Source organism: Alligator mississippiensis, chromosome 7 (genome assembly GCF_030867095.1).
Source record: "Alligator mississippiensis isolate rAllMis1 chromosome 7, rAllMis1, whole genome shotgun sequence".
NCBI lineage: Eukaryota > Metazoa > Chordata > Crocodylia > Alligatoridae > Alligator > Alligator mississippiensis.
In genome coordinates, this window is record NC_081830.1 from 43,474,654 (window position 1) to 43,490,249 (window position 15,596).

Consider the following 15,596-nt stretch of genomic DNA (forward strand, 5'->3'; position numbering starts at 1 on the left):
TTGCTACTTGACACTGCACAGAGGTAAATCTAATTTTTTTTGTGTGTGCAAGCACAGAGGAAATAACCTATTGCCTCCTGAGGATATGCCATTTCTCCCATCTTTTGCCTTTTGGAGTTTCTAAGCAGGCAATCTTGAGGTTTGGAGAATTTCTTTCAGAAGAAACCTTTTCATTTCAATCTATGGAGGAGGGAAGGTAGCTTCCAGGCTGGCAACTATCTGAAATGATTAGGGTTAATAGAGAGAAAAATCTATTATTAGGAGATAATCTAAAACTTCTGCCCAGGGAGAGGAGAATTGGGGTTACTTGCAAGCTTCTCTCAATTGTAAACAGGTGAGTAGAGGGGGACAGAGAAAGGGAGATATTCAAGCCAAGGGCCAGAGTAGCCAGTTAGGTGCACTGGGGGAAGCAAATTGGTCTGCCAAAAAAGGTGAAAGGATTTACTCCTTCCTCAGAGCATACAGGAGTCAGAGTGGTCTGAATCACAGTTCATCCTCTGGTCTGCCCTGACAAAGGGTTAGGAAGGCATTAGTAGGGACCTACTTCTTTTGTAAGAAAATCTGACAAATCTTAGGGAAGCAAGACATCTCCAAACAAGCTGTCATGCATTTCATTAATATCCTTCTTATTAGTTTTCAAGCTTTTGCATAACACCTGCTTGTCTAGCGTGCTAGGCAAGTAATACAGCTCATATTTCTAGAATAGTGCTTTTTTATAAATCTTCTTACCACAGATTAATAAGCAATAGTTAGGTCTTAGCAAATTCTACTCCAGATCTCAAAGCACTTTACAAAGGAGAAGGTAACAATCACGCATACTAGACCCACACTATAGGTCAGAAACATAGAAGCTGCCACAATATCAATAGTCTATTTGTCTAATGTCCCATCCAACAGGGTTTAGGCACAAGGGCTTGATGCAAAGGCCAGTAAAGAAGTTGGCCTTTGACTTCAATCCATTTTGTATTGGGCACCGAAAGTTTTGGATGAATGTGTAAGAAACAACCCAAATGGACATGTGTGCAATTGCACAGCTTTAAGGGTCAGATTCCTCACTGCTTTTTTATGACTCAGACCTAAGTGTCAGATGGCGGTGTTCCAGAAGCAGAGGTATTAATGCATTTTCAGGGACTTGAAAAAGATGAAAGAAAATTGCACTTAAGTGCCTATGTCCACTTTGATGCCCAGCAGGTGAAACAGAATCTACCTCCTACCTATGACCTGAAATAAGAGGGTTGACAATCTTAATCTCAACTCTTATAAAACTCTTGCATAAGAGTCATGAAGAGGACAGAAATGTCTTGATGGCTAATAATTATTATAAGTTGTTATGCAAGAAGCAAAGATTTCTGAAGGCGAGATCTTTTATTGGCCCAACTACATCACTGGCATAGTTAGACAAGCTTTTGAATGCAAAACATTCTTCATCTGATGAGACCTGATGAAGAATATCTTGCATTCAAAAGCTTGCCTAACTCTATCCCAACTATGCAGCTGGTCCAATAAAAGATCTCACCCTAAGAAATCCTTGCTTCCTGCATAATTCCCGATTAATTCTATCAAGACTACAACATCCTTTTACCACTACTATAAAGTTTTTAATCATTGCAGACACAACCCAGCTCTGCATCCACAACAGCCAGTGCTAATGAGTTTCACAAGTTAATTATGCACAGTGCAAAAAAAAAAGGCATCTTGTATTGGATGTGCTTGTGTTGTTTTTTCTTCTTCTTTCATTTCATTGGATGACCATTTGTTCTTAAAGTTGTGTGAAAAAGTAAACAGGGAAAATCTCCCCAGTCACACTTTAAATAAGTCTTAGGTAATATTGTAGCTGCCGTACTTATGTAAAAGCTAAACTCCATATACAAAACATCTCCCTCATGTCTCCAAACAAAACAGCTCTAACTTGCGCCCCTCTCATCCTGCCCTGAAGAGGCAACTCGGACTTGGAAAGGAGAGGGCTTTCTCCAGGCTGCCCAACAAGATCCCCAAAAGTCTGAGAAGGGGAAACTGAAGCTGCATCAACAGAAGCGCTCCCAGGTAATCACAGCCACGACCAACCTCCCTCGTCTCCCCCTCCCCACACAAAAGCCTGTATTATTGAGCAGCCCCAGAAAAGAGCAGCCCCTCCGCCGGCGGGCTGCCCTGGAGCCACGGACGAGCCCTGCCCTTCGGACAGCGGCTCCTGACGGGCACGACGGGCGCCTCAGGAAGCCGAGGAGGGAAGCGACTCCAGTGGTGAACTGGACCGACTTGGGAAGCATTTCATGACGCGGCGAAGAGGGGGCCCTGGACCCGCGCACAGGACCGCTCCGCTCCGGACAGTCCTTCCCCGGGGCCGTCTGGGACCGGCTCCCAGCCCCGCGGTGCCTCCGCCTCGCCCGCCGCTCCCCGGGGCCAGCTCGGCCGCTGGAGCGAGGGGCAACAGGTCCCCAGGGCCCCCGGAGCACCTGGGCGCGGGGAAGCCCCGTCCCGCCCCGCCCCGCCCCGCGCCGCACCGCGCATCCCCCAGCCGGGCCCAGGTACTGACCGGCGGTGGGCACGTCGGGAACCAGCTTGAGGGGCCCGATCTGCCGGATCTGAAACTCCGTCCTCACTTCGTGGCAGCTGGGCGCCTTGTCCGCCGCCCCGCCGCACAGCGCCGCCAGCACCAGCACCAGCAGCCTCCCGCAGCGCACCCCGGGGCCGCCGTGCCCCGCCATGTCCGCATGCCCCGGCGGGCACCGCCGCGCTCCTCTTCTGCAGCCGGCTGCCCTGCCCGGCCCGGCCCGGCCAGTCCCGTCCCGTCCCGGCGGGGGGCGGCGGGGCTGAGGCTCGAACCGGCGCGGGGCGGGGCGGGGCGGGGCGGGGGCAGCGCTGAGCTTGCAGCCCCGCCCGCTACCGCCGCCGGGCCGGGTTGCGCGGGGAGCTGCCTGGCCGCTCATTGGCTTGCGCTATAATTAGACAGGGGGGAGTCCGCAGGGACTCGCCGGTGCAGCCGCACTCGCATTGCGGCGGCCGGGCCCGGGCTCGGGCCCGGGCCCAGCCCCGCGGGAGAAGCGGCTGCCTGGTGTCAGGTGTGCGGGCGGCATCCGCGGGAGAAGCTCCGGGGATCCAACGCGTGCACCCCTTGGCGGGCCGGGGGCTGCCGTGAAGGGAAGGGAAGGGGAACGAGCGAGCGAGCGAGCGGAGTGGCACTCCTGGGAGGCGCCTCGAGTCCGGGGGGGGGCAGGTATAAAAGCCGCCCTCCTAGGCCTGCCCTTGGCAGGGCCCACAGAGCGGTCAGGGTAAGGTTGTGCCACAAATCTGATGTGGGCTACAGATGAGAGTGCCCATTTTTGCCCAACCTAGCCACAGAAAGTGGCCTAAAGGCATGGCCAAAGAGAAGTGTGCAGTTGCAGACTATGTCAAAAATGGCCAGTCATGCAAAAATCCACGAGGGTTCAGATGAAGACATTTCAATGTAGCATCTTCCGTAACTTGTGTCTGCAAAGCACTGGGGTACTGCCAGATACGATTTGGGGCATCAAGAGGGTGTTGCCTTCACTTGTAGCATAGGGCATGCTCTTTCTCTGAGCACTTGTTAACCGACTACCTCCCTGCCATTGCAAGGGCAGCTGGTGCCCCCCTTTCCCTTGCTTTCACCCCTATCATGTTATACCATCTTTGGGTACTGGGCTCTGCAGTCAGATGCAGAGGTGCCCAGTATAAGGGGGCCCAAGGGCCCTGCACCCCTTAGGAAGAGGGCTTTCACCTGAAATGTATAAAGCTTTCCACGTGTCCATCATCCTAGCCACCCCGCCCCAGCCACCCCACAAAATAAAAGTTGATGTCTATGGTCAGATGTGCGTGTTAGAAGTGGGGATTCGCTGGGTAAATTGTTGCCTGTGAATGCAGGGGACTGGATTTGATGCCCAGGGGGTCCCTTCCAATCCTATAGAAGCATAAGGTGTTAGAATTACTTAAGCAACCTATATGCTACTTCCTAGGAAATCTGTGTTGGAGCTGCAGGGAAACCAGACTTGGACTACTTGGGAAGATGCAAATCAACGAGATCAAAAACAAAAGGGTGGTGGGAAGAAGGAAGAGGTGCTCTGTGGTCTTCAGGCTCAAAGTTTAAAGAAAATTCTGCAAAGTGATGCATTAGCACCTGCCCAGTCCCTGAAGTTTTTGAAACCTCCAGATCCGCAGCTCAGGTATTTGCAGGTCTGCACAGAACCACTTTACAAGAGTCTCAGGGGAAAGGAAATTGATTCCAAAGAAGACCTGCTCCTCTGCAGAAAGTAATGCATGGTTGCCACAGGAAATAGGTGCAAATGTGGGACAGTAAATAGTATTTTCAAAGACTGCACTAGATTAAAAAAGCTAAGCATAGCAGGCTAGAAAATCCTGCACAGGTTGATTTAATCCAAAAATCCCAATATATTATATTGATTGCATAGCTGCCTTGTCAGAAGAGAGCTGATAATGATGACCTATAGACACCATGGAAAATGGGAGAGACTTTAATTTCATACACAGTAAATAAATGTATGGATTTCGCTGGTACCTAAAGAGCCAATTCTTATAAAAATCCAGCAATAGCTAAATTTTATTGCAATTATGTAGCTGTTGGGCTTATACTGGGAATTCATTTGCTATTTTAGTTGCTTCCTTCAGGCAATAAAAGCACATTAGCCAATAGATATTCCTGCAAATGTATCAACAGTATCAGAAAGGGTAAGGATATGCATCTATTTAAAATTAATTATAACAGAGTTTACATGCTGCTTGTGTTACCAAAATAAGCTATTTTCTTGCGTTGGGAACTTAACCTGTATTATCACATAGGCAAAAAGCTTATAGCGTCTATTCCCTGTACTAAACAGAGGACTGATCTGAGTTACACAATATAAATCCGGAGTCATTTGGATCGGAATCTTCCCCATTGGATATAACAAATGTTTTATTCACTACATACAGACCGTGCACTTGCGCATTTTACCACCTCTAGCACTAAGAGCCAAACCCATGTTAAGTAAAAATGCATCTGCTGTATGAAACAGCTTCTCCGCAAGTTATAGCAGCCACAGCCAAGCACAATAGCTTTTCCCCTCCTCAAATCCAGCACCTGCTTCTGGTCTTACAAACTTCACAGCACACAGCTCTATGCTACTCAAGCACTGGCTCTGTTGTGGCTTGTTATGACCCTTATACATTAAAGGAGCATATAGGCAATAAACTCTCCTGCATGACCTCTCTGTGACTGAGATCTTATAATGCAACAACCACTTCTACTGCCATCCTGCTCTTCTGCAGCTTTTGTACTCATTGTAAGACCATCTCTTAGCATGAAATGTACTACTGCAGTCTTAAACATGTATTTTCTTTTGCATCTAAAAATATTTGACACTTCATGAAAATGTTAAAGTGCTTCCTTAATTCCTAAAGAAGCAAAAAATCCAGCAAATTGACACGTGCATAGTGCCTTGTATGCATTTAGAGCATGCTGTGAATTAGAAGAAACAGCTTTATTTGCAGCCATTTATGTTTGACTTTTTAAAAGTTACTTGTAATTCTCAGTATGCTTCTAATGCACTCATGTAACAATAGGGGATCCACCTGTAGCTAATTTAACCTTTTTAAATTCCAAAGGTAATGAAAGACCTGAGTAGCTTAACACAGTAGTAATCAGTTGTCTGTGTAGCATTTCAAAGGTTAGGAGTGCAAAACCTCTAAGCATTTTGCTTGTATTATCTTTTCCATTAAGACAGTTATAGATTAATTCTTCCCACTTTATAAAGCAAAATTCAATCTGATTAAAAACATTTAACATCTAAACTAAAAGTAAATAAGAAAAAGAGGAGTCCAACCATATAAATGGGTTTTCTATTAAAAAAAAACATATCCATGTTCGAAAAGATTTGGTTACAAAGCAGTTCAGAGCTTCAGTTATTTATTTGTACTGCAATAACCACTAGAGGTCCTGCCACAAAAAACTGTAATTGAAAGTCATGATCCTGAAAAGACTATATAAATGACTACCAAATTGGGGTTCTGATAAAAAGATGAGGGACAACATAAATACTAAAGAAGACAAGAGAGCACTAATAAAAAAAAAGAGCAAAGACGATTAGCATGATAAGCAGCACTCAGATCCAAAGCTGCCTCGCATATGGTTTTATGCAAAGGCAACAAGTTGGCCACAGTTGTGTTCTGTTTACTTCGGATCAAAACTTTATTTAGGCAATGCTCAAAGTAAATTAAATGGGGGTTTTATCAGAAAGAGATGGCAGGATACTATCACCTGTCAAATAATTTACTTGAATAACAGCATTACTTGCCTTCGATATTACTCTGTTAATTGTGTTTAATAAGTTATATTTAAGGGCCTGAGGCATTTAATTTGATGGGATTTTTTGCTATTGGTTTCAATGAGCATCAAGTTCAAGCCCCAAAGAACTAATATTTTAGAGGCCAGAACTTCATATGCATGGATTTTTTTCTAATAGCCTTTGTTCTGGGTTTCTTAAATAGCTTGGCTCATACACATGTAGTTTTAAAAGGTTCTCATTTTGTTGTTATGCCAATATAATATATTTCTATTAAATTACCAAAATATACTGTCTAGAGTCTGAATTACACACACACACACACACAAAGAAAAGTCAAAGTTGGAGATTAAACTATATGTTGTCTGGGTTATTACAGCACATAAGTTATGAAAAAGTATTTGTGTTTCTGACAGCTTTGTAATAACTAGGCTGACAAGGGTAAATTAAAGATGGTCTGTTTGGATTTTAAGTCTGAAACCTGAATTTCTTTTCTTTGCAGATAAAATTCAGTCCTGGCACATTATTAGAATGTAGCTCTGTATTATCATTAATAATACTTTCTAAAAAAAATCAGACAGACAACAAAAAATGGAGAGGAAAATGTATGAGGGAATCTTTATAAATATTCCTTAAGTATAATTTAGATTTTATAGACCTGAAGTTAGCTATCAATGCACATGCCATTGTATTTATGCAAATTACAAACAAATAGACAATGTTGTTTGTATGCATATATATTGACAGGATAGAGATAGTCACTATTATTTAGAAATACTATCATGTAGAAAAAAGCATTGTGAAACTAATTATATATAGAAAGCAAATTTTACTTCCAGTAACACTGAACATTATATGCCTTCTTTGCTATTGTTTTAATGATGGATTCTAACCATTGGTTTGAATGAGGGAATTAACTCAACTTTCTGTCATAGGGAATTTAGACTATTAGGTGATAGGTGCTCTGCAAATCATTTGTTTCCCCTACAAACCATTAACGACTTCTGTTAGATCTTCAGGAATTGCAGTTCTCATTGACATCAGCAATAACTAAGAGTTCTCTGCAGCTCTGTTTCAGCATGGATCTGAAGCATTGCAAGCTCTGACCCTACAAAGCACTTCAGCATGCACACAACTGGTAGGCATATGAGTAATAGTTGCATTGATTTCAGTGGGAGTAATCAGGCCCTTTCACCTCAGCACCTACCTCAATGCTGTCCTGGGCATGGATAATGCAATAAACAGATGTGTAACCAAGTATTTCAAGTGGCATTCTATCAGAATATAAAATTTCCTTGGAACCTGCACGATGTACCTCATCAACAGCTATTCTTTCTTTCTTTCTTTTTTAATAAATCCATCCTTATTTACTAAATTCACTGAACAGCATAACAGCACGGACTAGTCTATCAACCCTTCCTACAAAGAAAAGCAATATGTCTATCTATAGGAACAAGCCTTAGCAGTCCTGATTCTTCATCACTTCAGCATCTAACAGACAGAATATGGTGGGAGCTTTGGAAGTGCAAGAAAGGCAAGAGCCAAAACCGCAAGCTAGTTTTCATTTAAAAAACAGCTTGCGTAATCCTTAAGTGTGAAGATGTCTGTTTCTAACAATCTCTACATTTGAGAACGTTCTTTTATATTTCTTTATTCTTTCCATTTTTACAATTTACAGGGAAAAGTGTTCTTAAGAAACAAAAAGTATGTGTGTGTATGTGTCTTCCTGTGTGTGTATGTGTATTTCCACACACATGCACACATACAGAGATATATTTTAGAAGAGGTTAAGTGGGTATGTTTCAACTTGGAGTAGATTTTAAGGCTGAATTTGAATCTTTTAAATGTTGAGTTTAATACTGAAAAAATGTTCACTCATCCTTAAAAAAACTATCAATGACTAGCAAAGATTTCTGGAAGGTTGTTTCTGGTAATTTTACTTAGAATTCTCTTGTCCTGTTAAAAATGAACACTTGTAGAAAAAAAAGTATGTATGAACCTTTAATGGCCAAAATATAGTGTTGATCTCTCTCCTCATTATTCCAGGGATAGTTTCCCTTTATTGAGCTTTACCAGGAAGACCTGTTAAAAAAGGCTATACCAAATTCTGTCTACAGCGCTGTGTCATATGGCACATAGGGCTCCCCAAGGGTGCAGAAATTTGGTGGTTGTGGAATGAGTGGCAGAAGCATTAATTGCTGCTCTCCTGCTGCAAATTTCTGCACCCATGGTGAGCTCTGTTGGTTTAATAACGTGGCCCTGTATGCCAGACAGCACCAGAATGGAGCCAGATTGAGACAATACAGGATCAAGACAGGACGTGGGCAGATTGGGCTGTTGTGAGATCAGGGCAGCACACAGCTGGATTGGACCAGTGCATGGGTATTGGGCCCATTTGCAGATCCTGCGCACCGACCCCATGTGGGAACCAGCCCATGAACTGACACTACATGGTTCTTCTGGCCTGCACACTGGAAAGATTGAACACCACTGGCCTCCACTGTGAGCACTTTCTGCACTTTTACTTTTTGAGGAATAAGAAATAAAATGCCTAGAGGGCAGTTATTAGCTTTACAGTATGGTTCATATTTTTTTATTTATTGGAGCACCACCAACAAAAATATTATGAAAGAAATACTAACTGCACAACAAACCAGCAAAAATCAGGACATCAACTAGTTAATATTAAACATCTGACTTTTCCCTTGAAGCTAGGAGCAACATTTCCACACTTCCACTCAGTAGCATTGGTTTTAGACACATCTGAAGAACATGACTACTCATGGTTCCACTTTTTCACCACTCCCCAATATCTTCTCCTGTGACATTCCACATAAACGTATCTTAAAGGTAAACTGGGGAGTCCAGATTCCTCTAGACCAGCCTTAAACCCCAGGGACAAATAATCAGGCAGCTGGGCTGGTGAATTATGAGAAAAAAGAATGGCAAGTGGGAATATGACTCATCTTAGATCCAATAGAATTGCATTAGGTTTGAGCAGATTAGATTAAAAAAAACCCCAAACAAACAAAAACTGGGCTTTCCTATGTGACTGATAGAAGTTCAGTCAAACCTGATGGGATGATACCCTTGCTGGAAATCTCATCAGACATACCAAGCCCGAAAGGGGCAAAAAGACTGAATTAATATTTCACCCAGAGACATGTTATCTCTCAGAGCCAAGATGTGACACGTATAACTGGCAGAAGGCAGTGAACACTACAGCTAAATAGGTTTTGTTTCAATTCACCAAGGGCAAGTCATGCCTGACCAACCTGATTGCTTCCTCTGATAAGATGACTGGCTCCGGGGATGCGAGGAGAAGAGTGGATGTGGTGTACCTTGATTTTAGCAAGGCTTTTGATACCGTTTCTCAACGTTCTCACAAGCAAGCTAACAAAGTATGGGCTGGATGAATGAACTGTAAGGTGGATATGAAACTGGCTGGATCATCAGGCTCAGAGGGTAGTACTCAATGGCTCGATGTCTAGTTGGCAGCCGGTATCAAGTGGAGTGCCTCAGGGCTCAGTCCTAAGGCCAGTTTTGTTCAATATCTATCTCCATCAACAACCTGGAAGATGACATAGAGTGTTCCCTCAGCAAGTTTGCGGATGACACCAAGGTGGGGGTGTAGGCTAGGATTCAGAGATACCTAGACAAATTGGAGGATTGGGCCAAAAGAAATCACATGAGGTTCAACAAGGACAAGTTCAAAGTCCTGCACTTAGGATGGAACAATCCCATGTACTGGTACAGGCAGGGGGCTGACTGGCTGGGCAGCAGCTCTGCAGGAAAGGACCTGGGAGTTACAGCAAACAAGAAGCTGAATATGAGCTGACAGTGTGCCCTTGTTGCCAAGAAGGCTAATGGCATACTGGGCTGCCTTGGTAGGAGTGTTGCCAGCAGGTCAAGGAAAGTGATTATTCCTAGCTATTCAGCAATGGTGAGGCCACTTCTGGAGTACTGTTTTAAGTTTCAGGCCCCCTATTACAGAAAAGATACGGACAAATTGGATAGAGTCCAGTGGAAGGCAACAAAAATGGTGAGGGGGCTGGAGCACATGACTTTCGAGGAAAGACGGAAGGAACTGGGCTCATTTAGTCTAGAGAAGACTGAGGGGGGATTTAATAACAGACAACTACCTGAAAGGTGGTTCAAAAAAGGCTGGAGCTAGACTGTTCTCAGTGGTGGCAGATGACAGAACAAGGAGCAATGGCCTCAAGTTGTAGCCAGGGAAGTTTAGATTAAATATTAGGAAGAATAAGAGGGTAGTAAAACACTGCACTAGGTGACCCAGAGAGGTTGTGGACTCTCCATCTTTGGAGGTTTTTAAGACCCAGCTAGACAAAGCCTTAGCCAGAATAATCTAGTTGGGGGTGATCCTGCTTTGAGCAGGGGGTTGGAATAGATCAGCATTTCTCAACCTGTGGGTCACAACCCAAAAGTGGGTCACGAGAATATATGAAAGGGTTGTGAACAAACTTTAAAAATGGATCAACAAACTTTAAAAACTGGATTCTCCATTAAAGAAGAAAAACGTGGGAAACCGCAGCTTTTCCCTTGGGCTGGCAGAGTTCCAGCCTGCAGGGGGCTGCTTGCCCCCCTCCCCCACACACACGCACACCCATCCCCTGCCCCACACAGTGTGGGGTTGGGACCTGGAGGCGGGGAATAGCAGGTCGAGCACAAGGGGCACTGGGTTGGGACAGGCCATTGATGTTTACAAATGGGTCCTGGTACAAAAAAGATTGAGAACCACTGGACTGGATGACCTCCCAGCCCTATTTTTCTATGATTCTATGAATGCTACAAAATCTGTTCTACACAGATTCTTTTGCTGCCATACATCTGAGTACCTACAAATATTCATCTAACTACTGGCCTGATCATGTAACCCTTATTCCCCACAGAACTAAATACCATCCCTTTTCTCATCTAGAACAGAGCTTTAGTAGACACTTCACTTACTCATTTAAGTCAGAAAGACAACTTTTGGAATAAGTCCTACATAACCCAAGTCATTGTAGCTGACTCATGCTTGGTTTCATTTATAACAATGGGACTATCATCCTATCAACAATAGATGCTGTAAATTGTTGTTTTAATAGTGAGTATTGTGTTAGCATTTTAACTGAAACTATTTCCAGTACACAGTTCTCAATAAAAACATTTCTCATGAGCATCAACTTTACTTAAATACTTAGTGTTTAAAAAATAATAATTAAAAGAGAATATTTGTCAGGTTTTTGTCATCTATTGATTTCTGGATGGGTCAGTCACAGAGTGACATACAGTCCCATAATTTACATACCATATTTAACCCTAGGACAATTTAACCCTATATGATTGTATTCAAAATCTGTCTGAAATTTCTGATAACCTAAAAAAGACATTTAGGGCGGGACTTCTGCATTTCCCTCCCTAAAACAGCTAAATTAATTAGTTTCTATTGCAGCAAATCACACCAGGATTTATTTATGAAGTAGCTCAGCTTCTAAAACAAACTTATTTTAAATATGTGCACGTGTGAGTGTGCAGTCCCTAATCTGCTGCTTGTTGCACTAAAGAAATTCACTATCCAAATTACTACTTCCTAAAAAATTAAAATGATGACATGATATTTGCAAGAGAAGTGTGAATAGCATCATTATAATATTCATAATAGCTTTTTCTGGCAGAACAAAATGATCTAACTTTCATTTGTCTAGCTGGACATTCAGAAAAGATGATTTTTAACAATGTGTCAGAATTTGAAGTTAATTAAAACTAATTGCTTGCTCTACTGTAAGCCATGTCATTGAATTTTCAAATAGCTCTGTTACCATGGGATGGTTTACTTAATGCTGGTCTCTAACATACTGAATTCTGTTTTGGACTTAATTGTAATATTCAAGTTGTTTATCTTTCCTTTCTGCATTCCACAGATGGTTATAGGTACAGTAAAGTTGATATTTAAGATTAGCACTTTATATCCTAGGAAAAATGTTGCTAACTTATAGATTGTTAAAAGTAAATGAACATATCTGACATTTCATATTACTGTTCACACTAGCAACCAAACTGCCCTTCAAATGTTGGTTTACCTCTCCAACAGTTCTTTGCTAAACCCCATAGGTCAAAATGAATATAAATACTAAATAGGTCAGTACCTCTAATCATTACTAATGTACAGTAAAGCCATTACAAATCTCCCCATGCTGACAACAGAAATAACTATCTTAGCCTGTACAGGACAACACTGCCATTATCATCACCAGTAGTAGTGCCCCCCGCCTCTGCAATGCCAACATGTAGTCAGTATATAATGTCAGTCAGGACAGTAGTTAGTCTCCAGTTGCCAACAGAAACCCATACACTGATGCAGGATTCCAGCATGATCTATCAGCATTAGTGAATATAACTTTGCTTCTCTTAACAGCTTTCTTCACACCTGGGAAAGATTTCTAGGACCAAGTTTCTAAAATTATTTGGAGCATGAATCCATAATTAAGTACCCTGTATTTTTTTTTTGGTCTTAGAACAATGGCTTTCAGAATTATCAGCAGAGAGACCGAGTTACCTGTATTAATCTGAAGCCAGGCAGAAGGCAGGGTAGATTTTTACCTCATAGACCATCTAAACCAGAAATTTCTGATTTAACGGGTCTATTAGGCCCCTTCTACAGAGCAGGCAAAGGTGCAATAGGATGCAATGCGCAATCCACATAATTGTGCCTCCTGCCATGCCACATGTGCATGGCAGGAGGTGTGATTGTGTGGATTGCGAATTAGAACCCATTGCACTTTAGTGCTGGTGCAGGGGGAGCCTAATCCTGGGCTCTCTCTACACTGGCAAGAAGAAAGCTCCCCCAGCTAAAAGTCCAGGTGAGCTGCTAGGAATCCCCGGGCCAGGGAGACCACAGTTACTGTAATCTCCCAGCCACAGGAGGGCTTCATGCACCCCAGTGCCCAGGAGCCCTCTCAGCTGGAAGTTCCCAGGTTCGAGAATACACGTAGGTACCCCCAGCTGGGAGCTCTGATCAGCTGATGAGGCTCCCAGCTACAGGGGCTCTTAGCCACACGTTTAATTAATGGCATGATAGGAAGCAACTACAAAGTGATTATACATATCTTCTTGAATAACTTTGTACTTTATTCCTCTTTTTATCATGCCATTAATTGATTGAACTTGTGGCCAGGTGAACACTTAAGACATGATTTACTGGTTAATCATGCCTTATGTGTACAGTATAGATGGAGCCTAAGGTACATTACCTACCTCTAAGAATTATCTCACACACGTTTCACCAGACCAGTCCTCAAGGATCAAATCCTACCTGCACGCATGTCAAAGATTTCAACAAGCCTATTCACACATAGGAAAATTAGTCTATAAATGGTACATGATAATGACAAAAGCTGTGCTTCAATTTCTAAGAACATATGGTTAGAAAAGACTGTAGAGGTCACCCCCTTCACAAATGCAGGATGCACTATTCCCATACCACCCCTGACAAATGTTAATCCAGCCTTCTCTTGATGACTTCCAGTGCAGGGGATTCCACAGAGCTAACAGTTCCTAAACAGCTCGCTCCATCGTTTTACTATTCTTATAAATAGGAAGGGTTTTTTTTTTTCCCTCAGGTTTAATCAAGATCTGTTTTGCTGCACTTTAAATCTATTACTTCATGTCTTGCCCTTTGTAATAAGGAAAACCAGTTGCTTCTTTTTGGCAGCTTTTCAAATTTTGAAAACCACTATCATTCCTCCCCCTCCTCCTTCCCCCCTCCCCCCCCCAGCTTAATAAGGAACACTGCTTTGGTTTTAGTTATAGATTAGGATTTACCATTAAAAAATCAAATCATGATAAATATGAAAGTCTTCAATGTTTTATAAAGTTGCTCAAATTTTTAGCTGTTAGTTTCATATATGTCTACACCGTTGCATAACAAAGGACAGTGGCAAGTTGATGGTCTGAAGACTAGAGTGAGGATATTAGGACTGGCACATGTAAATGCAGGGAAGCTGTCTGCAATGTTAACACATTGGTAGAAAATAAAGTCTTCATAAAAGCTACATTTTGGAAAAAGATTGCTTTTATCGATATTCAATTTTATCATTATTAGATAAAACACTGGTGCCAAAGATTACAGGATAGTTGTATCTAATGCACACATGCATTTATCAAAGCACTTTTTTGAAATCTGCACCTTTTGGGAAACTAGTGAAAATTCACTGGATTCAGAAAAATTAAATATCAATTTCTGTGACTGGTATAACTTCACTAGCTTTGCATTTTTCCTTCAGTTGCACTCATGCTAAACTTACTTGACTTAATGGACTTGTACAGGTGGTACTGGAGACATAATTTGAAGACAGTAGCATTAACAAAGGTAACTGGGAAGACCTAATACAAAAAACCAATTATATTTTAGCCTGTAATTTGACCTTCAGAACCTTTATTAGTAATGATGATGAACAAGGTAGAAAAGCCAAGACCTTTGTTGTGTGAAACCTAGATGAGAGCTAGAAACAACATTGTTTTTAATTGCAATCTGAGAATGTGAATCAGTGCTTATGGAAACGCATAGTGTCACTTATATAGTCATTTTTTCAGAGAAGAATAGCATGTTAAAACTTAAATTCTTGGCTAGCCTTCCAGAAACCATCATCTCTTGCTATCTTGCCATCCATTCAAATATGAAACTTACAGTATAAAACCTCTCTATAAACCCATTAGAAAAAAGCCTGGTGCTGAAAAGTTTGCCAAATTCAAAGAATGGCAAGTCCCATGAGTTTGTTATACCTGCTCATACATGCAAACTTTGTCTGCTTTCTAGCCTTCAACTGTAAGTTCATTGAACCAAAATTGCAAGTTCATTCAGGCAGGTATCTTAGCTGCTTCTTTCTGTCTATGGAGTAGAGGAATATCATGGTACATTTATGAGCCTGAATGAGAAAAATGATGACAACATATACTCCAGCCTAATGAGTTTGTCCACCTCCTATGTAACTCATCCCACAGCTTGCTTATCAGTCCAGCATGTTAAATAGTCCTAAGCCTTACTACAAAGCACAGAACGCTTCCTATGCACATTAGTAATCCCCTTTGCTCCCAGAGATTGCTAGAAAAATGCAGGTGGACCCATTTGTGAGTATAAGTTAATGCTGAAATTTACTGAAATAATGTACTCTCTTGAATCCCCGTCTATGATGCCAACCAGAGAGCTACCAGGTGACATGAGTTTCTATTTGTATCTCTCAATTAGATCAGAGCATCAACTGCACAAATCAAGCACTTGGGAGACATCTGAGATTTGTGATG

The 15,596-nt window shown here is 42.3% G+C and overlaps 1 protein-coding gene across 1 annotated transcript in view; it reads right to left on the bottom strand.

The window, feature by feature from the left end:
* LOC102559211 (glypican-5) overlaps nt 1-2,829 on the bottom strand; it is a 674,170-nt gene extending 671,341 nt beyond the window's left edge. Inside the window, exon 1 of the mRNA XM_059730916.1 lies at nt 2,534-2,829. Coding sequence (XP_059586899.1) covers nt 2,534-2,705 — 172 coding nt within the window. The 5' untranslated portion in view covers nt 2,706-2,829. The remainder of the gene's footprint in view (nt 1-2,533) is intronic.
* Between the last annotated feature and the right edge of the window lie 12,767 nt (nt 2,830-15,596).